Genomic DNA, 21346 nt, shown 5'->3' with positions numbered 1-21346 from the left:
TCAGCTGGGTTTTGTGTGTTTTCCATCAGTGATGACGGGAAGCGGCCTCAGGCTTGAGCCGAGCAAACGTGTCCTCGATGAGATGCAACAACAGGAAATCGTTGTTGGGTACAGGCTTCAACACTCAAGATGATGCAGATCTGCTTTATGACGAGTCAAAGTGGATTTATGACATGTTTCGTTTTTTCAAATAGAGGGATCTTTTTTGTTTGTGTTTGTGGTTTAAAATTGGAGCATTTAATCCAACTAAGATTAACATTTAAGCTGTAATATTAGGGTTTGAAGTTATGGGAAATAATTATCATATCAAAATCATGACACTCCGTACCAGTACATACTGATTTGGGATAAATATGTCAATAATCAAATCAACTTTATTTTCATGTCCACTCAAAGCTCAGTTTATACAGGCGTAAGACCAATAAACAGGCTGAATGCATTAATAAGTGTAAACATATACAACATTAAAAGACAGGACAAGAAAATCCAACATGAAAACATGTAAAAAATTAAAAAGAAAGACAACCTAAACATGCTTATGTAAAAGTGCCCTGTATAAAGTGGCTAAGGGCTGTCATAAATAAGTCATAAATACAGCTATTTATATAGCAGTTAGTTCGTATGCTGAACTCACTCCTGTTGTATAAATGACACTTCAGAAATCATAAAAGTGGAGTTTATTTGTGAAGATTACCATCATGAACAACGTGTGTACTTCTCATAATATGGTAGAGGTAGAGGTTGTTTTGGCAACAGTGTGAAAATCCCATCAGCTTTTGGTCCAGAGAACCCATGGCAGTGCCAACTTCCTGGTTAGCCTACAAAAATACATCATCCATGAGCCACCCAGTTTCTATGTCACCTTAGTCTACAAATACGAGCAATGAATACCGTAATTCACCTAATAGTGGCTGGTAGTCAATTAAAGGCACCTATCACAATCCATCCATCCATCCATTTTCTGTACCACTTATCTGTTTGGGGTCATTAAGGCTCATTGAGGGCACCTGTCACATTTGAGGTAAATCAAGGCTTGGACTTCTATTTTGATAATTACGGTTTACAAAGAAGGAATAGTGATAGCTAAAATGAAATAAGTTGATGAGCTAACAAGGAATACGTAGCATTTTAAAATGAATACATCATCAAATGAATTTATGCATGCAAAAAACCCAAATATTTTTTTCTCTTGAATATTTGATCTTCGCTGTGCAGAATGTCCCGTCTCTACATTCATCCTTCGAACAGGAAATGCTTCTCTGCTCTTGCCAAAAATGTGGGTTCAAGACGTGTAAGAACATTGCGAATGGACGTGAAATTGAAAACATTTGCAGAATCATAGATTTTTTTTAATGAAGGAGTCAAAGCACATATAAGAGTTGTTGGGCGGGGGGATATCAGATGTGAATTAAAAAAAAATAGTCTTTCCGTGTGGCTTTCTTTATTAACACAAAATAGAGAAGCTGCACAGAAACAATGACCTAACTGTGAAGACGGATTTACTTGTCAAGCTGTGACGGTACTAGACAGTTTGTTCAGCCATCAAATACACAAAAATTGTCCAAAACACTCTCAATGATGGATTGATAAAAACAACCAAAAATAACTGAGCTCAGTGCAAAACTGTTTCCAAGAGATGACGGAGCGTTTGAAAGATATTAAACAATCAACATTACACTGCATAGAAACAAGGCCTTGAGGAAAGCTTTTAGTTCAGTGCATCAGTGCTGAGATCAATACTGTTATGTTCTCCATAAATGTAATAAATGAACCGTGTGAGGAACTCCAAGAGATCAGAGGTTAAGTTTGCAACAGAGCAGGGAAAACAAACAAAACACTGCATGGTCCTGAGGCGGCCTCGGAATTGTTAAAAATCAACTTTCCCACAGTGACGCCTCGAATTTCCTAAACAGATATAATTCTCCATTAATTTAATAATAAGTGGGACCTCTTGGAATTAAAAAGTGGACATCAAAACCAGTGGAATAACCGAACCGCAAAACTCCCCTAAGTAGCAGGAGGTTAAAAGACCCAGCTGAGACACTAATATCCCGTGATGATGCATAAACGCTTCCTCATGCAGCGATGCAGCTCCAGGCTGTCTGCGTCTGCCAGATTATAGACTCAGCTATCCCTCTTCCCTTCACTCTGCTCCCATATCGCTGGAGGTTTTTGAGAAGTTTATCCCACCTCCTCCATCTTTTCCCGTCCTTAATCCAACTCTTTTCTTTTCCCACAAACTGCTCCCCATCCTCTCGCCTGTCTTTGAGCCTCATCAAGTTATAGATGGCTGGCAACGTTTTACGTAACCTCCATCATTAGAATTCTCCTCCATCCAACCGCATTGATCCGTTTCCATGCATTGATGGATGTATCTTTCTCGTAATGCCCTGTAGGTCTGTGTTGTCTTTTTAACCCAGATTTTTTTCATTAATGGAGTTGTCAGCATCACATCTCTATGAATGGATTATGCAGCTTTTAGAGGATATTATATTCGCAGCAGGGGTGGGGCGTAATAATTCTTTTCTGCAGAGTATTTTAGAGGGAAAATGTTCCACTGGTTTGTGTTTAAATAGCTGATAGGCGTGTGTCATCTGGGGACATCAGTGGGCTCTGTGCCTTTGTCCTCTTTGTTAAACAAATGTTCCTACTTGCTTTTACTGTATATGTTACAGTTTTTTCTCGTACCAGCTCATATCTAAACCACCGTAAATCTAGGTGACATCCTGTGAGGACGTCACCATGTAATCCTCACCTAAATCAAATTATGTTTGTTCCACAAGGCTACGACTTCAGTTCAACTTGTATGAAACCTTAAGTTTAGAAAAGATCTGACCATGTACAGTCCAGTTACAACAGTTTCCTGTTCTCTGACGGGGTATTAACATTGTCCTCTTCACCGTGGTAACACCATTCATGAAAACTCACCCTTCACAGCAACACATCACCATGTTTTTAAGGGGTTTTTGACCAAATCTGAGGAGGCCCTTGCTTGCCCATCAAGAGGGAATATATCAAAGTGTGCAAAACAGGTGGTCCTATGAATAATCTGTCCCCCCCCCCCCACACACACACACACACATTGGCCACATAGTGTTTGCATCATCCTGCTAAAAGTCAAACCTCGTCCTCATCCAAAGGTGATTACCTCTTTGATGTAGGTAATTAAAAAGAGCATACATCATAATGACTTTATGTGAAGCTGAGTTCTGTACCTGTCTGCCCCCTGCAGGTGAGCCAAGGTAATGTCCCAGGTGTGGAGAGTGCCTCTCTGGCCATGGACACGGAGGAGGGGGTGGAGGTGGTCTGGAACGAGGTGCTCTTCTCTGACAAGAAGGTCTTCAAAGCTCAAGAGGTAACGTGGTCATTTCTTCCTTCACTTTTTGAAACATAAGTGGTGGTTTTAGAATGAGAATCATTTGGAAATGCAACATGAATTTAATTATAAAGATAAGCCTGCGATTCTTCCACGGCTGTTCTCTACTGATATATACAGTATGTAACTCACAAGCACATAATACCTACTCCAGCATTTACACATAGAAGTCACTCTCCTGACAGCGGATTGCACTGGTAATTGAAGTCCAGTTGTCCTTGCTTAATTTACCCACCTGCGTGGTTTTCTGTGCAGTGTCTTTCTTGCCAGCTGACAAAATGATGCCTTTATTAGAGGGCTGAGAGGACAGGAAATGACAGGATAGAGAGACTACCAGGGGGAGGTTGTGGTTCATGGTTGGTGCCTCAAGCTACAAATCATTGCCAAGGTCTTCCTTTCAGGAAATGAGAGAGAAAAAGACAGAAGAGAGAGAGAGAAAAAAGAGAGGAAAATCTGGGAAGGAGCTGCTTAGCTTAGGAAGGCAGCGATATTGCCTTGTCACTGTTTACCGGCTCTCATTCACACTGAGGTGCAGCAGAACCGCAGCCGACAGTTTGAGAACCACACAGTTACAAGGCTTAGTCACAAGATCTTGTTAATACCTTCCGTCAGCTAGGTGTTTGTAGAAGCCACAGCAACGGTATTGATTTATGAAATTATTACAAATATAAATGAGGGAAGAAAGGTTCCGAGGATATGCTTGTTTGTGAGCTGGACTGTCTTCCAGATTCATGAGCCGCACACAGGGATTTGTAAACTGTTACCCACCTGACTATAATCTGTTTCCATGGCCACGGACCTGCAAAATGTAAAAGTACACAGTGAAAAATGTGAGATAAGACACAACTACGCATTAAAACTAGTCCTTCCTTGTCTGAAGCAAGTAGTTTCTTTGCAGTTGGACTTGTATGACATGGGAGCTCGGCTGTGTATGCGGTTGAAAGAGTGTGGGCACAGATGGCCATGGACCGGGAAACGAGGGGCATGCTTTACCTTAAAGTGGGCATAAACTGCACATTTTACAGATCTTTTTATGGATTTTTTTAAGTGGAACACACAAGTTAAAGATTTGCTTGTTTTATTTGTCTCAGCTGAAACCAGAAGATTCCACGATTTTCCGCCAGCTGACTGAAACAAATTCTTTTATTCCGTTTGGCCTGAAGGCCTTTTCTTGACCTGAACCACCTCTCCTGTTTATGTTTATAGGAGAAGATCAAGGAGATGTTTGAGAACCTGATGCAGGTGGAACATCCCAACATTGTCAAGTTCCACAAGTACTGGCTGGACATGAAGGAGAGCCAGGCTCGGGTAGGATATCCTCTAGTCTCTCTTTCCTCCCCAAACTCTTCACATACATGCAGACATTTGTAAATTAACCGCTGCGCCACCTGCAGGTCATATTCATCACAGAATACATGTCATCAGGAAGTCTCAAACAATTTCTGAAGAAAACCAAGAAGAACCACAAGACCATGAATGTGAAGGTCAGTATTGCCGCTCTGACCAGTTGTACTCCGGTGGTGGCGTTACTACATACTGCACTCCAGTCACTACTCAAATCCATATTTTCTGCAGGATTAGAGGTTATATAATGCTGGTGGCTTAGTCTTCTCATATACTACATCTTATCATCACTATGTTGTGAGTTTAAAACCTGCTGTATCATCCATGTGTACAAATACTGCATGCATGTGTCTTTTTTAACATGATGTTTAGCAAGTTAGAATATTTAAACGTGTGTATGTTGCCCTGTTATACTTGATTTTAGGCCTGGAAGAGATGGTGCACCCAGATTCTCTCTGCTCTCAGGTATTGAGTGATTTGTTTTTGTAACATGATGTAACTTGTGTCACAAACACTTTAGAAACCATATTTATTTTTTTACGGGCAGTTATCTGCACTCTTGTGACCCGCCAATAATCCATGGGAACCTGACTTGTGACACCATCTTCATTCAGCACAACGGCCTTATCAAGATTGGCTCAGGTCTGCTCCCTGTAGGGCTTTCTATGTAACTACAACTAAATTAACCTGCAGTTTCACTGAGCAGAAAAAAATAACTAATTTATGCATAATGTCTTTCTACAGTCTGGCATCGGTTATTTGTTAATGGTAAGAAACTTTGACTTTGTTGTATTTATGCGTCTAGCGGTGTCTGTGTTTGGTGTAACCTCTTTTATTACTCCTGTCTCCAGTGTTCCCAGATGCCAGCGTCCATGGAAAAGCAAGGCAACATCGCGACGAGCAGCGAAATCTGCATTTTTTTGCTCCAGAATATGGAGGTAAATGTGATGGAGTGTAGTCAAATCGGCTGTTTTTCATTGTCTCTTCTCCTATTACAAAATGAATGAAACTGCACCAAAGTGTAAGCTGCGTCCATCACTCTGACATCATCGTGATCATAAATTAGGCGTTTATTTAATGATCCCTGTGTGTCTCCGCCCCCTCACCACCTTCTTCTTCTTCTGTTTCTAGCTGGTGAAGATGATTATGCTATAGACATTTTCTCCTTTGGTATCTGTGCTCTCGAGGTGAGAGGATACGGTCTTTAAGATGTGTGTGTCCGCTTCAAGATATGTGCGCGCGCGTGTGTGTGTGTGTGTGTGTGTGTGTGTGTGTGTGTGTGTGTGTGTGTGTGTGCGCCTGTGTGCTAACAGTTTATTTGTCCCCCCAGATGGCAGTACTTGAGATCCAGGCCAATGGAGACAGCGCTGTGTCCAAGGAGGCCATCGTCAATGCGGGTCAATCTCTGGAAGACCCTCTCATGAGAGTGAGTCTCTAGAATACTCCACATCCTAAATATAACAACCAATCAAACGTAAGGATCGAGACAAACACCCGCCATGGTTCTAGGCTGTTCCTGTCACACGTCAGGGTGCATGAGGAAAACTGGGTCGCTATGTGTTAGAGTGAGACCTCCCTGTTTGATTTCTGACTGCAGGAGTTCACCCAGTCTTGTTTGCGTCATGATGCCAAGTTCCGTCCCACAGCTCACGACCTTCTGTTCCACCGAGTCTTGTTCGAGGTGCATTCCCTCAAACTGCTGGCCGCCCACTGCCTCATCAACAACCAGTGTGAGTTTCCCTCCTCCGCACGCCGAGCTCGCCATGTAAAAATCCTTTACTACTCATCATGGGAGGTACATGCAGCAGGACTAGCAATGTATACAGCATAATAACAGTTTAAAGTCTTAACAGCAGATTGTCATTAAAACTGTTATTTTGCTGTTATGTTTGCAGTGTTGGTGATTCATTTATGTTTGCAAAGGCAGTTCTTGAGGAAAAAAGTGTGTTTCAGTTCTGGGTATATGAAAAATTAAAGCTTTTGATATTCAATAAAAAGAGGAAGGTTTCTCGTAGACTTGGATCGCTTTATTCAGACTTCTGTCTCGTCTCCAGACTTGCTTCCTGAGAACTGCGTGGAGGAGAAAACCAAGTCTTTTGACCCTAATGCAGTCATGGCAGAGATTATACATGAAGACCGACAAGGAGTTCAGCTCAAGTAAAATCTACCACCTGGTATATTTATCTACCTGTAAATATCACACGAAATGTCGAGCACAGAACTCACGGGTGTCGTGTTTTTTTTGTTTTTTTGTTTTTTTCACATCTCTTCATAGATATTCCCATGTGTCCCCTTTGGAACTTGACAAATTCCTGGAGGATGTAAAGTAAGTAGAACTGTGTGTGTGTGTGTGTGTGTGTGTGTGTGTGTGTGTGTGTGTGTGTGTGTGTGTGTGTGTCCAGCATGACGGTTAATCACGTTGTCATTTTCCCTCGCAGGAATGGGATTTACCCCTTGATGAACTTCGCCTCGACTCGGCCTCACCCCGTCCCTCGTGCCCTCTCCTTGTCTCAGGAGCAGGTTGAGACAGTCAAGACACCGACTCCTGAACCCCAGGAGACTGAGACCAGGAAGGTTGGCCTGTCACACATTACTACAGCCACATTAGTTAAACAATGCTGCTGCTGCTGCCAAGTAAATTGCTAATTTATTATACAATACTTATATGATGAGGAAGGCTGCAAGAATGTGATATGGCCAGCATTATAGGGGATTTATGTTTTTCTGGCTCTTTGCTGGCGACCGCCGCAGGACAGCAATATCTCAAGGCCTCAAGGGAATTTCATCAAATTTGATACAAACTTCAGGATGAATTGTGATGATTTTGATGGTGAAAGGTCAAGGTCTCTGTATGCCTGCGATATCTGTCCCGTACTCGTTCACGTGATAGCCCAGGCACGCGCAACCACAATGCAGTATTTCTAGAGTTTGAACATGTGTTGCAGGTTGTCCAGATGCACTGTAATTTGGAGTCAAATGAAGAAGGGACCAAAACTCATGTGAGTCACACTGTACTGCAGGTACATCTCAGGTTAATCTCTGTTGTTGGGCTCTGAATTTGAATTTTTTTTTGGCAATGAAATGACACATACAGACAAACTACAACGTTTGAGTTGGATGTATGTAAACATGAACAGGAGCCTGATTTTAAATTGGAGTCTTTCTCTCCCCCCCACCCAGCTCTCTTTATTTCTGAAGATGGATGATAAACTTCACCGGCAGCTGAGCTGTGACATCCTTCCGAGTAAGTTTAACACGACTGTGTTTTATGAAGCTGCCGTTTTTCGTTTCTGTTTTTGTGTTGAATCCAACGAAAAGAACGAAACCCCCCCCCCCCCCAACCCTTTCTGTGGTCATTAATTCCTACTGGATATGGAAACAATTTAAAACCGTTGAAACAGACAGAGTTTCCAGCAAAATATTTTGCATTAAGAATAATTTGCAAATAGAACATTTTACCTCAGGTAAAATAACCAGATCAGTTGATTGATTGATAATTTCTGCCTTCATTCGACGTATAGTCAGTGTGTGCTGAAATGTTCTCTTGTAACTTTCAGCGGACACATCCAAAGACCTTGCTAGTGAACTTGTCCACTACGCCTTCATAAATGAGGTAAAATCTTTATATTTGTCACGAAGCAACAACAGACAAATGTCTTTGATGTGATTGTTCACTTTTACTCATTAGTTGGTGTTAGCATAAAGTAATTTGATTTGATGTTACATTTAGAATGTAGTTTTGTGTAAGTGTCTGTTTTTTAATATTCCACGCAGGAGGACATTGAGAAGGTTGCAGGGTTCCTGGAGGACGCCATCTGTCGACATCGGGTCCGAGCGCTCACCTCTGGGAGCACACAGTGAGGAGGAAGAGAGGTCACGACAGCAGCTTGCCTAGACAGCAGGGCCAAGGGGCGTTGACCACGCAAATCGAAGAAAAAGGGGATCAGAATCACACAGCTGGAAATCGAAGGGAGCTGACCCAGTCGGGGATGAAAAGAGGACAAATATAGACGGATGCTGGGCCTTGACAATGAGTAAGAAGACAGAACGCCAGCAGTGACGAAGGATCTGAAGACACCCCTGGTTGGAGGACCGGATCATGGATGTGTTCAGCAGTCCTACAACACAGTGGAAGATTGACAGACTCCCTGCCTCAAAGGGCTAGAATGCCTTAAAATATCTCGACAACTTACATTTTCCATAAAGCCACTATTCATAACGGAGTTGTTTTACTTAAAAATGCAGCAGCTATGTTATCAAAAGAATGTTTTATTACTCATGAGCATCATTTGCACTCCACTTTGACTATTTACTCTGAAACATGAAACAAAGGTCCAGTCATTAACCAAACAATCTCTCCCTTTTAAACAAAATCGATTTACAGGTCTAATATTCTATCCTACATGCACTGTTAATACTCATTTGCATTTATTTATTTCTGTTTAACTGTGAACTATTGAAGCATTGCACAAGCCTGTTTGTTGTTGCTTTGTTTACTTGCTTTACGTCCGGCAAACCCGTCTGCACTCATGAGTTAAAAGCTCCTTCTCCCTCTGCTAATCACGCCACGCCTAAATGTATTGACGAGCAATGAGTTGATGCCTGTCTCTTTAGCCTGCAGTGCTCTTAAGGGGTTTCCCTGTGAAAGTGTTCTGGAAGCCAAAGACTTGCAAAGTGCCTGACATGGCAATGTTCTTTGGAGAAAATAATGAAACGACATCCAAATTAGCCGTTTGGAATATTCAGAGTTGGATGTAGTCCCTGTCTGCTATCATGGGTCCAAACAACAACAAAAAAAAAGCTGAATGTGAACTTGACTCTTGATGGTGGCAGTCCTGTTAAAGCGACACTTCCCCTTAAAAGTGCACTTTGTCTTTCTAACACTAACAAATTAGTGTCTTTAGCGTACAAAGATGTGTTTTACCTCCTGCATTACTTCTTTGTGACTCTGGAGCACACAAATCATTAGCCTCTTAGCATAATTGCCTTAGTCATATTGAAAGGTTTTCAAAACAAACAAACACATTTTTAGGTTAGTTAGTTAGTTAGATGAGTCAGGCAGATATCTCGATTTGGCCAAAATATGACTTAGGCAATTACACTATGAGGCTAATGAAATACTAATAAATTTAGCTTGAAGCTAAGAGCATATAGCCACAGCTACAACAACAACAACAGCGAAAACATCCAAAAATGTCAGTTTCCAAACTCTTAAGAGCCCAACAATCCACAAACGCACAACAAAAGAAGAAATTAGAACTTTTCAGTTTGGTGCTTGTTTTGGGTAGCGCCAAATGTGACTAGCTAGCGCAATCAGTTGGTCCAACTCACTCAGGTTGGTTCCCGGTTGTGTCAAACTTGATATTAGTTTGCTTGTAGTCCATATCAAAGTGTTTTTGGATTACTGAGCATAAGGTTGGATGGAAAAGATGTGGACTATTTCAGACAATTCACTAGAGAATATGTATGTGAACATGAATGGACAGTTTTCCTGTTAGCCATCAGGTGCTATCAGCTGCAACCTAAATTCATGTGGCTGACTCTTTCGGCATTTCGAACCACAAAGAAGTATCGTAGGAGAAAAAGAGTCATTTGTGACCCCCAAGACACCTATATTTAAGAACTTAAAATGCAAAATATACTTTTTGGGTGAAGTATTGCTTTCTTTATTGGATGTATGGATGATGAATGGCCTCTATTGCTGTCAGTGGGCCTCATTCATGAAATGTTCTTACACACAATGAGACTTTTTTATTTCTAATTCTAGTCTGACGGACAGGAAGCACAGCGTGATGGCTGCTTGTAACATCCTGCTCCTGAAGTCTGTTGGGTACATCTTGTAACCATGTCTTCGCCAGCCTGGGTGATTGGCGGTTAAAAAATTGAGGGTTGAAAGAAATACATACTTTAGTGTGTAAAAACATCTTTTGTGTTAGAACATTGTATGATTTAGCCCCAATTTTAATTTTTGGGACAGTTTTCACTAAAAAAAAAAAAAAATTGGGGAACATCACAAAAGGCTTGTAATTTATAATCATATTTAAATGGGAGGAAGGTTGTTGGTGAAGTTATCCATAAAAATCGCCATATTCTCAATGAATATTACTGTTTGACTTATTTTGCTACATTTTCCAAAACATCTGAGGACATTTTCTAACATAACATTGAGTTTTTTGTAATTGTGTCCAGAGGTGTTTTAAAAGAAAAAATCTACCCAAATCTGAAGAACATTATATATTTGGTATTTTTGTAACATCTGTAGCATCAATACTGCATTTTGCATAAGAATTACATTAGGTAGGGGGAAATATAAAGGCTGTGAAATAATAGAGATGAACGAATCCACATTTCTTACCTTAAAATCCAATTTCAATACATTTGTCTAGTTCCGATCTGATACTTTTCTCTCAGTACAATACTAACTCCAATACCAGAGCTATTATTTTCTTCAAAATTATCATTATTATTGCTGTTGGCATTATTTTCAAGGTAACATAAGGGGCCAGGAGTGAACCACACAGCACTTCTTATGAAAAGAGCAAAATATTTACACAGATACATTACATTTAAATACATGGAACATTTTGTATAAGTATATCTACTGTACTTATATGTGCAATATCCAATTGATCTGTTTATGCTGCAGCCTACATAAAAATGTGTGAATCCCTTCAGCTGTGGCACATTTTCTTCTGAAGAAACTAATCACGACAGCATAAAAGACAACTTTTTGGGTGGATTTTTGTCTTTATGAAGCTTGTAAATGAACCATCTCATCAGCCTTTAGCAGTATACTCTTGTTTGTCAGAATCAGTTATTTAGACTTAATTTGTTTCCTGGCTCTGTATGGTCCATGGTTTCATGACACTGCTGTACAGTCATTGCTTACAGAAATTACTTAGTATATAAACTCTGTGTCAAGCCTACTTAGCAGTTTATCTCTGAAGATGGGAGCCCTGAAATTTTTCCACCTAGGAGAGGTTGTGGTGTACATATTTGTTTGTGGCTATTAAAGGGGTTTACTTTGGTGAAATTTCAATGCAAAGCAGCGCAACTCTTTCTCTCGTAAGCTGCATGAGCTTCAAAGCCTGCAACCATGTTCAAAACCTTGCATTTTGCCTTCGTCAGTTGCGGTTCAGGTCCATTGGGAACCTGATCTAGAAGATGAATGTTTAGACTTTGCAAATATGGAAAAAAAAAGCATTCATATCAGTCTTATTTGTCAAATGAACTTTTTTTTTCCGTGAATCTGTTGGAATAAACTTGCCTTTGGATGTGTTGAACATTTGTTAAATATTGTAGCTACTGCAATTAAATACATGACAATAAACAATATTAGACATGTTGGTTGTGTCTGAATTATTTTTTGTTATAAAATTAGTTCTCTGCCAATGCACATATTTGATTATAACATTAGGAATTTTTCTCAGCATGAATTTGATTTTTAATAAGCGGGAGGAAATAAAGTGAGAATTTGCCAGAACACTTCTAAATTGTGTTAAAATGTATACTACTACATGTCATCCATTTCAGGTCATATCTTATTTAGAAGCCAGCCTTGTATTATTATAATATAACCTATCTGATTATATAATCATTACAACAATACATATGCCTTTTTATTACGTACACTTAGATTAAATGAATGAAATGCCTCTCAGTGCAACAACCATTTGTATTAAATCACATTCCCGTAATTTCTCCATGAGGATTATAATCTTTATTTGATTAAATCTCTCTGAGTGAGAGTTTGGTTTGACATGATGGACATTTTGGTCGAATTGTACTGGGTTATACTGAGTTGGTCTTTATATTTTGTCCATCCAAATATCAACTATTCTATATCAGTTAGGGTCGGCAAGACATTTGAAATAAATACTATAAAAGTTAAAGGAAATAAAAATGCTGTTGGTTATGGTAGAATAAACGGGCGAAGAAAAAAAAACTGTTCACGGTGAAATGCCTTGCAAATCATTCAAATCATCGCGATGGTATAGTTCTCGCGATATGATTCTTTGAAAGCCTGCAAGTCTCGCGATTGTTGCAGTGAGTGGGCCTCTTCGAGAAAGTGTGCTTCATGGCGGTAACGGAGACTGCGGTAAATAAAATCCTTGATTAATAACGCAGTTACGATATTTTTAGCTCTAGTTGTTGTTGCGTAAGTACTGCGCAATGGCTAGTAGCGTTGAATAGTGCTAAATACTCGGTAAATTGGTATTTCTAAGTGGGGAAAATGCTTTTTGCTTTACGCGCCATAGTGATGAATGCCCCGGAGTAGCTAATATCCGCTAGCAACAAAGATGTAAGCTAACGTTAAATAGCAACCAGGCCTAGCAATATCAAGAAGGGATTTCTTATAATTACGCAGTTTTGGCCCTTGTGGATATAGAAAATATGTATCCTATTCGATGTTTAGATCTAGTCAAGCGAAGCGTTCACGGCTAAGTTTTAACCTTAGCCTGGGATTGCTAATTTAGTCGTGTTAGGATGAAAGAAATCATGAGCATACGTGTGTAGTATGCTAATGTTAGCTCACTAAAATGCAGGGAAAGATTTCGATGTAAAATACTGCTAGAAGCCTGATTTTCGTATTGTTAGTCTGAAGGCATTTTTTATTTTCCCTAGAATTTGTTGAATTGTTAAGGCTTCCCATCAGTCATCTTCCCCTTGGGGGTTTTCCTGCCTCAGTCTGGTGGACCCAGCGATTAGCAGGTTGTGTAGGTAAGGAGTTCGTCCGGTTTCACCTGGCGTAAATCCGGGTGTATGTGCTGTAGCATCTTTAATAATTATGATTACCAATGCTTTGTGGGGTGACATGACTTCTTAATGAAATACAGGATTTATTGTATACCGTAACTATAGTTGTGGATTTATCCTACCTTTAGGCAGGTATTTATCTCCGACAAAACCATTTGCATGTAATTATATCGCTTGCTGTTTCTGATTGTCAGGGAGGAGAAGCTCTGACGATGGAGAATGGACAAGGCACAGGCTCCAAGCTTGGCCTGCCGCCACTCACCCCAGAGCAGCAGGAGGCACTTCAGAGGGTAGGAGGGAAACGCTTTGACATACAGGACCTCCCTAAGTGTATTAGTTATGATTTTATGGATATTACACTTACATGAATGTCATTGTAAATCTGTGTTTACCGGTACTTAGGTAAGTAGTAAGTTAGGCTGTTACAGTTGGCTGGATTGAACATTGCTCCCGTAATTAAAGATTTCTCTGGAGGAAATGATACTAAATCATAATGTTTCATTTTCCTGAAATTACAAAACTGAAGAAGGCCATATTGTGATTTGTCATTTTTGACTGTATGCGCAGCCCAGTTGTATATGTTTTTCAATTTTCTGCACGGTTTCATTTCTCCGTGCAAATTTATTTCTCATGTGCATGTGAATATACTGGCTAAGTATCTGTCAAAGTTTGGTGCTTACCAGCCCAGTTTGTTCAGTTCTTAGACTGATACCCAAGCTTACTGTATCAGCTCATATGGACCACTGGTCGGATACCTATGTTTTATTAGTATTCTGTAGACCTCACTGTGTGGATGCAACCACAGTCAAGCTTGACTTAATCATAATTTTCCTTAAGTGTGGGGAAAAAACAAAACAAAGTAATTATATATAGATAAAATGTGTGTGTGTGCTGAATTGTATAATTTTTATTAAGATGAAAAATAATCAAGAACAAGAACCAAGTAAGAGTTACTGCAAAACTGCCAAGCCTTTCGTTTTTGTCCTTTTGGCTTGTAGCTGTCCTCAGCTAGCACACTGCTGGAACATGGAATTCAATTTAACAGATTGGCTGCATTTTCACAGACAGCCAATTGCACTATTTTGAGTCAGTACAAGGTTGATATTTGATATCAATACTTGATCGGAGTTTCCCTGGTGTTGATAATAATAACTGTACACTTAAATATGGGGAATCTAAATGTAATTTCTCTTCTTTTAAAGGCAAAGAAGTATGCCATGGAGCAAAGCATTAAGAGTGTGTTGGTGAAGCAGACCATTGCCCATCAGCAACAACAGCTCACAAACTTGCAGGTGAGATGTAAAACATTTTTTGGTACCGTACCGAACAAAGTTTATTTATTGCACGCGTCGGCTGCGAGTCTCGATTTTAGAATTATATTTTAATAGTTGGGCGTCACCTGTCTCAGAACTCGTCTTTTTTAAATAAATCTTTATTGGAGCCCCTACTCCCTTCCTCCTTTTGCTGTGAGAAAGTCCACATGTGTAGCCCACATGCCCTTGCTTTTGCCTCTGCTCTTTTTCAGGTGGTGAAGATCATCTTTGAAGGCTTTGGTTATAATGTTAAATGCTTTGCTTAAAGGGAACTTGTTTATGCTTATTGCTGTGTGGAGATTTGTAATTTAAATAGGGGAGGAAACTCCTCAGACTGTATGTTGTTTAGAGGGAGGGTCTGCATATAGTGTTAGCCTGACCACTTTTGTCTATCTAGCAAAACAATGACCTTTTTTTTGCAAAAAAGAAAAGTCAAGCTAAGGGATATCTAACCTACTTTTCAGCACTTTTTTCATCTTTACTGTCTTTCAGATGGCAGCAGTGACAATGGGCTTTGGAGATCCTCTCTCACCTTTACAATCGGTCAATAGATTATTAAATTTTTTTCTGTGCGCATTCCCAATGGAAAAAGGACTGTTACCCTTCTTGTATTGGTTGCTTTGGCATCAATCCCTGCCCTTTTCACTCAATCAAAGAATGCATATTTTGCAAGAAAATGGCTCTCTGATGTTAGCGTGCCTGTGACCATTTTCCAAGATGAACGACTGTTGTTAGTTGTTGAGGAACTTATGTTTTCTTGAGTCGCAGTGGGAATATTTAATAAGGCTGTTTGGGGGCTTTTAAAGGACTTAATAACTTGTTTGTCAAATTGAGAAGTCACACCTTTGAAAAATATGCATTTGCTTGAAAAGCAGAACTCTTGGCATGGGACAAAAGATGGATAGCAATCCCTTTTAATGGACTAAAATGAGAGAACTGCCGGAACATGGATCTTTGTCATATTCATGATGTCATGAATTAGGCTCTTGTTATATTTTCTTGGTGATAGAATGAAATTTTACAGACACAGGCTGATCGAAAGACAACAGTAAAACACTGCAGCTTTCAGTGGTTAAACCACCCGTCCCGTTAGACTTGAGAAGAAAGTTTGAAATGCTTTCGTCAAGACTTTGTTTGGATTTCGTATGAACTCCACGATTACTTTTGTTACCTTACTTGCATCCCTGGACTAACAGGTTAGTTACTGAAGCCAAATATTTGTGAGGGCTGTGCATGTGATTCACTTCAATGTGTTTTTCTCCATATGTCTGTTCAATTGTAACCGAACAGAGGCCATGTAGTAAATACAAGTGCTGACATCAATTTTGTATAACTTATACATGTTAGTACTTCTTTCTCAGAGATCTTTCCTTTGATTACTGTATTCCATTATATTACCTTCAAACCCCCTAACTTTGAAATGGCCTCTGGCTATCTTTTGGGAAAGCACAGTAGAAAATACACATTTATTTTTTAGTGTGTCTGTGTGTATTCTTCCGTTCTCTTACTCTCTAATGCTTATGTGTTGTTTTCCCTGGTTGGCAGGTGGCAGCTCAGCGGCAACGTGCTCTAGCCATCATGTGTCGGGTGTATGTCGGCTCCATATACTATGAACTCGGTGAAGACACCATCAGGCAGGCGTTTGCCCCCTTCGGCCCAATCAAGAGCATTGACATGTCTTGGGACTCTGTGACGATGAAACACAAGGTTAGTTTGGGATTTTAACAATCTGGAATTATGAAGAAGCAGCCCAGTTGTTGAAATGTTCTTTGTTCTATCTGGTGTACAGGGGTTTGCCTTTGTGGAATATGATGTTCCAGAGGCTGCTCAGCTCGCTCTGGAGCAGATGAATTCAGTCATGTTAGGGGGGAGGAACATTAAGGTGAGTTGTCCAGAATCATGGACACGTCCTTAAAGAGATGACAGTGCAGTGATTCAGTCCATCACATAACTTCAGCTGCATTAGCCATATTAGTAGCAGACTGTGTGGTAATGGTAAGTGTGGGAGTTAACCTTACTGGCAGCTTTTTAGTTAAATGACATATTGAAACATAACTAATGAAAATGTTTTAATATCTTACCTCATCTGCAAACTTTTATTTTGCTTGAGCTTAAATGTATGCATCCAGAATTGGTTGTCATTTAATGAAGTCAACCACTCCCACACTCCTCAACATCATCATTCTAGGTTTTTCTTGTTGTGTAAAGTGAAGGGTCACGTGTGGCCTCACTCATTCCTTGAAAGTCTTAGCAAAACAAGGACAATTTGGAGCAACCCTGTATCTCCTTTTTTTTCTTTAGTGTTTGTGAGACAGGGATTTGGATTGCTTCCTGGTGTAAATAACATTAAATACCTTCTACTAATGGATTTGTTTGCCCAAGCTATTTTGACTCAGTGGGACCATAATTGTCTTTTCAGTTACACCCAAGTTTATCCTCATATGACATGTCAAAGTGGCTGCTGTGGAAATGGCCCATTAACTGCTCGATTGTTACTTGAATTTGCTCATATATGTAATCTCCGGGTATATAAAGACACTAATTTGTCTCTCGGCTTTGTCTTTGTCTGTTGATTTCCAGGTGCGTGTGTATGTGTGTCTGGTTGTCCGTCCAAGTCTATTGTCTGTCTTTGTTGTGTGTTACGCTTCCATGATGTTGTCAAGGCTGTTTTAGTGACCAGCTCCAGTAGGATGACCAGCGGCGCGTGTCGTCGCTCTGTTTCCATGGTGTGCTGATGATGGGCTGCGCCTGGTTGGTGTTGCTTGGCCGCCCCATCTGTAGTACAGATCCCAGTCCCATTTAGGAGGTCGTGTCACATAGGAGAACAACAGATTAGCAGAACAGATAAAGTTTTAAAAATTGCGCAGCTTTAAACTAAGAGTTTGCGTTCCCCTTTCGGTATAGCCACCAGCTCAGTCACAATAATACTGGAATCAAGTATTTCCAATACAATTGTTCTTCCTCGGTGTAATGTCATAGATACTTATCATTCAATTTTGTATGTACATTGTACATAAAGCGATCTTTTGTAGTACTGAAAAGGAAAGATATATTTTATTATTTTATGAACTTTAAATAACTTAAAAAATACTAGTTTTACAACCAATCTTTTTTTCCTTAGCTAAACTTGAGACTTTGTGATAAACTAAAATAAATTTTTTAAAAGTTGTTTTATTTTCTAAAATAAACAAAATATGAACAAAATATAATTTAATGCCACTTCAGGTGTGGCCAGGATAAAACGTGTTGAAAACACAGGCTCAAAAGTAGTTTTTCCACTAATTTGGATTTTGATGGAAAAAATAAATGGACCCGGGCGAATCCAGAGGATTCAGACCAAAAGTAGCTTTGACTGAACTGGGTGGCGCTGCAGGGATTGAGAGTGCGTTCTCCGGTTGTATAATGAACCCCGTATTCAGTAGCCCTGCTGGTATGATCTGTGCTATAGGTTGGGCGGCCAAGTAACATCGGTCAGGCGCAACCCATCATTGACCAGCTGGCAGAGGAGGCGCGCGCTTTTAATCGGATCTACGTGGCATCTGTCCACCCCGACCTGTCAGATGATGACATCAAAAGTGTGTTTGAGGCTTTCGGAAGGATCAAGTCTTGTACGTTAGCCAGGGATCCCACGTCAGGACGACACCGAGGCTTTGGCTTCATCGGTGAGCTGCGGGGATCGCCATTCGCTCGCGCTCCTGTGTTGCCTTCACTCTGCTTTTAATCACCATTTTATTCACTTACAGAATATGAAAAGCCTCAGTCAGCCTTGGACGCCGTGTCTTCTATGAACCTCTTTGACCTGGGGGGTCAGTACCTACGAGTGGGCAAAGCAGTGACTCCACCCATGCCCCTACTGACCCCCACAACCCCTGGTGGTCTGCCGCCTGCAGCGGCTGTGGCCGCAGCGGCAGCCACCGCTAAGATAACGGCCCAGGCAAGTATGAATCCCTTCCAAAGGGATTTAATGGCCTTCCAGGTAAATATAACCCAGATCTAGCTAGACTTGATACCAGTACAGATAACATGGGCAGAGAACTTTTATTGAGGTGACTGGGAGAAGGCCAGTTTTGTTCTCAATGTAAGCAGTAGTTGCCCTGCCAATTTCAAAGCCCTTAAGTATGAGATGTCTTTGGACACAACTGTACTTACCCAGCTTAATGTTTTCAAAATAATCTTAATAGGTATGACATGATGAAAGATTTCATCTTTATTTTTTAGTAAGGAAGCAAAGCTCCTCCCATTCACTGAGTGGGTGTGTAAGCTAAGGGTCTTCTCTTAGCAAGCACATATCCATGACGGTTTAGTTAACGATTAACCAGACACTTGCTCCTCATAGAATGTTACTTTAATGGCTTGCTAAGGATAGTTATTGAATTTGTAAGTGCAGATTAATTCCATTAATGCTAGTTATTGATACTTCAGATGTGAGGCCAGGTTGAGCTTTTTGTATTATGACTGTGTGATCGTTGACTGTGCTGCCTTGTGCTGTGTTCTGTGTGTTTCCCTTACCTAATGTCTTGGGCCCCCCTCTCTTAAGGAGGCTGTAGCCGGCGCATCAGTCCTGGGGGCGTTAGCTGCGCCCCAGCTTCTAAGTCAGCAGATGGGAATACCACAGGCTGTTATGGCTGCCCAAGCACCAGGGGTCATTACAGGTGTGTACTAAAACAGGTGTTTGTTCTCATAAGGTCAAGGACTCGGAAGACCATTTTGGGGCGGATTGGGGTGTTTTTCGTATAGTTTTGGCAAAACATGGGCACATTAGATTGAAAGAAGTATTTGATAGGTTTTTGAAATTATCCACTGTAAAGGTTCCTTTAAGAACTAACTTGAAGTGAACTGACTTCTCAAGGGTTTTTGTTTTTGCCTTGGCACTAAAGGTATGTAGGTTGGTGGTTGGTACACAATAATGGACACTGAGTATCGCGGTGCATTTGTTGAATGATGTGGGTTTTCTGTACTTGTGTGTATCTGTTATGTTCTAGTTTCGTGGCTAACGTTAATAGAACCATTGTTTGAAATGGTTTCAAGCATGCCGATTGCTTACATTACACAATGTTTCTTAATAATACTTGCATTGTTCTAGCTTCCTCAGAAAGTTCAGTTGTGAAGTAGGAGGAGCTAAAAAGGTTTCATAGAAGATAGATGGAGAATTTACATCCCTTCTTATTCCTGTTGTGTGTACACAAAAGAGGTGGTACTCGCTGCAGCATTAGGAGAAGTTACACCTGATCAGAAATTGCCTTCTAAACCACATTTTACGTTTTGGACCTTTTCTTGAACATAATTTTGAAGTAAAGGACATGTCTTTCAGAGTGTACTCCTGTAGAATGTGACCTGTTGGCAACGATGGCAAAAAGTGCCATCGTGATCAACAAGAGGATGGATAATGTGATTGTACCGATAAAGACGGATGCGTCTTTATTTTGAGTCAAAAGTCACTGACTTGGGTGTCATCCTTGTTAACAGGTGTAACTCCAGTGCGTCCCCCCATCCCAGTACTTCCCCAGGTCGGTTTGGTCAACCCTGTGCTTGCGTCACCACCCGTCCTGTCCAATCAAGCTGGAGGCTCCAACCAACAAGAGAAGAAAGAGGAGAAAGAGGAGATGCTACAAGACGGTACAGGGCAGGAGATGTTGAGTGACCAAGAGCACATGAGCATCTCGGGCAGCAGCGCCAGACATATGGTCATGCAGAAACTGCTGAGGAAATCAGAGGTGAGATTTTCTTTTTAAATAGTGTCTGATTAGACTGTTGGGGGGGAAAAGCCATCAAAATATTTACTTTTTAATTCAAAAATACTTTGTAAAATTACTCTGTCCAGTCCACGGTAATGGTGCTTCGAAATATGGTTGGACCAGAGGACATAGACGACGACCTGGAAGGCGAGGTGACGGAAGAATGTGGCAAGTTTGGCTCTGTCAACAGAGTCATCATTTACCAGGAAAAGCAAGGAGAAGAGGAGGATGCAGATATCATTGTCAAGATCTTTGTAGAGTTTTCCATGGCCTCGGAGATGAACAAAGCTATCCAGGCCCTCAATGACCGCTGGTTTGGAGGGCGGAAAGTTGTGGCAGAGGTGTATGACCAAGACCGTTTCAACAGTAGTGACCTCTCTGCATAGTGTCTGAAATGGTTCACCAGCACAGCATTCATCCTCATACCTGTTGCCCCAAACTCATTTCAGTCACTGCAGCTAGAGACGCGGGCCTCTGAAACTTGTAATTATATTTTTTGTTTTCCTTTTTTTTTTTTTTTTTAAATTACTGTTGATATTAATGTTAAAATGCCCCATTGGGGGAGGGGGGTGTTCATTACAAATTTCTGTGATATATATTTTGCTTTGTGAACCGTGAAGACTCCTTTTTGGTGCAGATTTTTGTAATCCAAACTTGTTTAGGTTTCCTGCTTTTAGCTCCATTGTTTTTCTTTCCTGAAATTACTGGGACGTGTACACACATTTTCTTTCTACAATTAAAGGTTATTGTTTGTCCACAAAAAAAAGTGTGAGTCCTTTTTATTTGTATGTATTTGGTTGTTGTTTTTTTTTTACTCATAA

General features: G+C 40.5%; 2 protein-coding genes across 7 annotated transcripts in view; both read left to right on the top strand.

Annotated features, from left to right (window-relative positions):
* The window catches only part of nrbp2b (nuclear receptor binding protein 2b), a 33750-nt gene extending 24146 nt beyond the window's left edge, over nucleotides 1-9604 (top strand). The window contains exons 2-18 of one of the 2 annotated variants that reach the window (XM_086191602.1): nucleotides 3233-3355; nucleotides 4583-4684; nucleotides 4771-4860; nucleotides 5145-5185; nucleotides 5268-5362; nucleotides 5465-5488; nucleotides 5572-5658; nucleotides 5852-5907; nucleotides 6051-6146; nucleotides 6318-6450; nucleotides 6775-6877; nucleotides 6996-7046; nucleotides 7159-7294; nucleotides 7666-7719; nucleotides 7901-7964; nucleotides 8278-8333; nucleotides 8495-9604. In XM_086191602.1, the coding sequence (XP_086047728.1) occupies nucleotides 3233-3355; nucleotides 4583-4684; nucleotides 4771-4860; nucleotides 5145-5185; nucleotides 5268-5362; nucleotides 5465-5488; nucleotides 5572-5658; nucleotides 5852-5907; nucleotides 6051-6146; nucleotides 6318-6450; nucleotides 6775-6877; nucleotides 6996-7046; nucleotides 7159-7294; nucleotides 7666-7719; nucleotides 7901-7964; nucleotides 8278-8333; nucleotides 8495-8581 (1398 nt within the window). In that variant the 3' untranslated portion in view covers nucleotides 8582-9604. The remainder of the gene's footprint in view (nucleotides 1-3232; nucleotides 3356-4582; nucleotides 4685-4770; nucleotides 4861-5144; nucleotides 5186-5267; nucleotides 5363-5464; nucleotides 5489-5571; nucleotides 5659-5851; nucleotides 5908-6050; nucleotides 6147-6317; nucleotides 6451-6774; nucleotides 6878-6995; nucleotides 7047-7158; nucleotides 7295-7665; nucleotides 7720-7900; nucleotides 7965-8277; nucleotides 8334-8494) is intronic. The other variant, XM_086191603.1, reaches the window with a different exon arrangement.
* Nucleotides 9605-12754: 3150 nt separating this feature from the next.
* LOC147241453 (poly(U)-binding-splicing factor PUF60-like) lies at nucleotides 12755-21289 on the top strand. 5 transcript variants are annotated; one of them, XM_086191678.1, is made up of 12 exons: nucleotides 12755-12818; nucleotides 13346-13441; nucleotides 13672-13767; nucleotides 14680-14769; nucleotides 15283-15333; nucleotides 16336-16497; nucleotides 16580-16672; nucleotides 18239-18452; nucleotides 18534-18766; nucleotides 19328-19442; nucleotides 20257-20504; nucleotides 20612-21287. In XM_086191678.1, exons 3-12 carry the CDS (start codon nucleotides 13690-13692, stop codon nucleotides 20909-20911), a joined length of 1584 nt encoding a protein of 527 aa, XP_086047804.1. In that variant the 5' UTR covers nucleotides 12755-12818; nucleotides 13346-13441; nucleotides 13672-13689; the 3' UTR covers nucleotides 20912-21287. The 5 variants fall into 5 exon arrangements, with proteins under 5 accessions (XP_086047804.1, XP_086047803.1, XP_086047805.1 ...); XM_086191677.1 differs by lacking the exon at nucleotides 13346-13441 and having other exon boundaries at nucleotides 12761-12818; nucleotides 20612-21289; XM_086191679.1 differs by lacking the exon at nucleotides 13346-13441 and having other exon boundaries at nucleotides 12761-12818; nucleotides 18534-18724; nucleotides 20612-21288.
* Nucleotides 21290-21346: the final 57 nt, after the last annotated feature.

The sequence above is a fragment of the Aulostomus chinensis genome, chromosome 21 (assembly GCF_037954235.1).
Source record: "Aulostomus chinensis isolate RoL2024-O1b breed Wild chromosome 21, RoL_Achi_v1.0, whole genome shotgun sequence".
In the NCBI taxonomy this organism is placed as follows: Eukaryota; Metazoa; Chordata; class Actinopteri; order Syngnathiformes; family Aulostomidae; genus Aulostomus; species Aulostomus chinensis.
The sequence above is the reverse complement of the archived record's forward strand: the minus strand, read 5'-3'. Positions and strand labels throughout refer to the sequence as shown.

Excerpts from the sequence above, each read along its gene's own strand:
- LOC147241453 (XM_086191677.1), top strand. The coding sequence starts at position 12,798 with ATGGCGGTAACGGAGACTGCG. Across the intron at positions 12,819-13,671 it reads TGGCGGTAACGGAGACTGCG|GGAGGAGAAGCTCTGACGAT; the intron begins GTAAATAAAATC and ends TCTGATTGTCAG. Across the intron at positions 18,453-18,533 it reads CCGAGGCTTTGGCTTCATCG|AATATGAAAAGCCTCAGTCA; the intron begins GTGAGCTGCGGG and ends ATTCACTTACAG.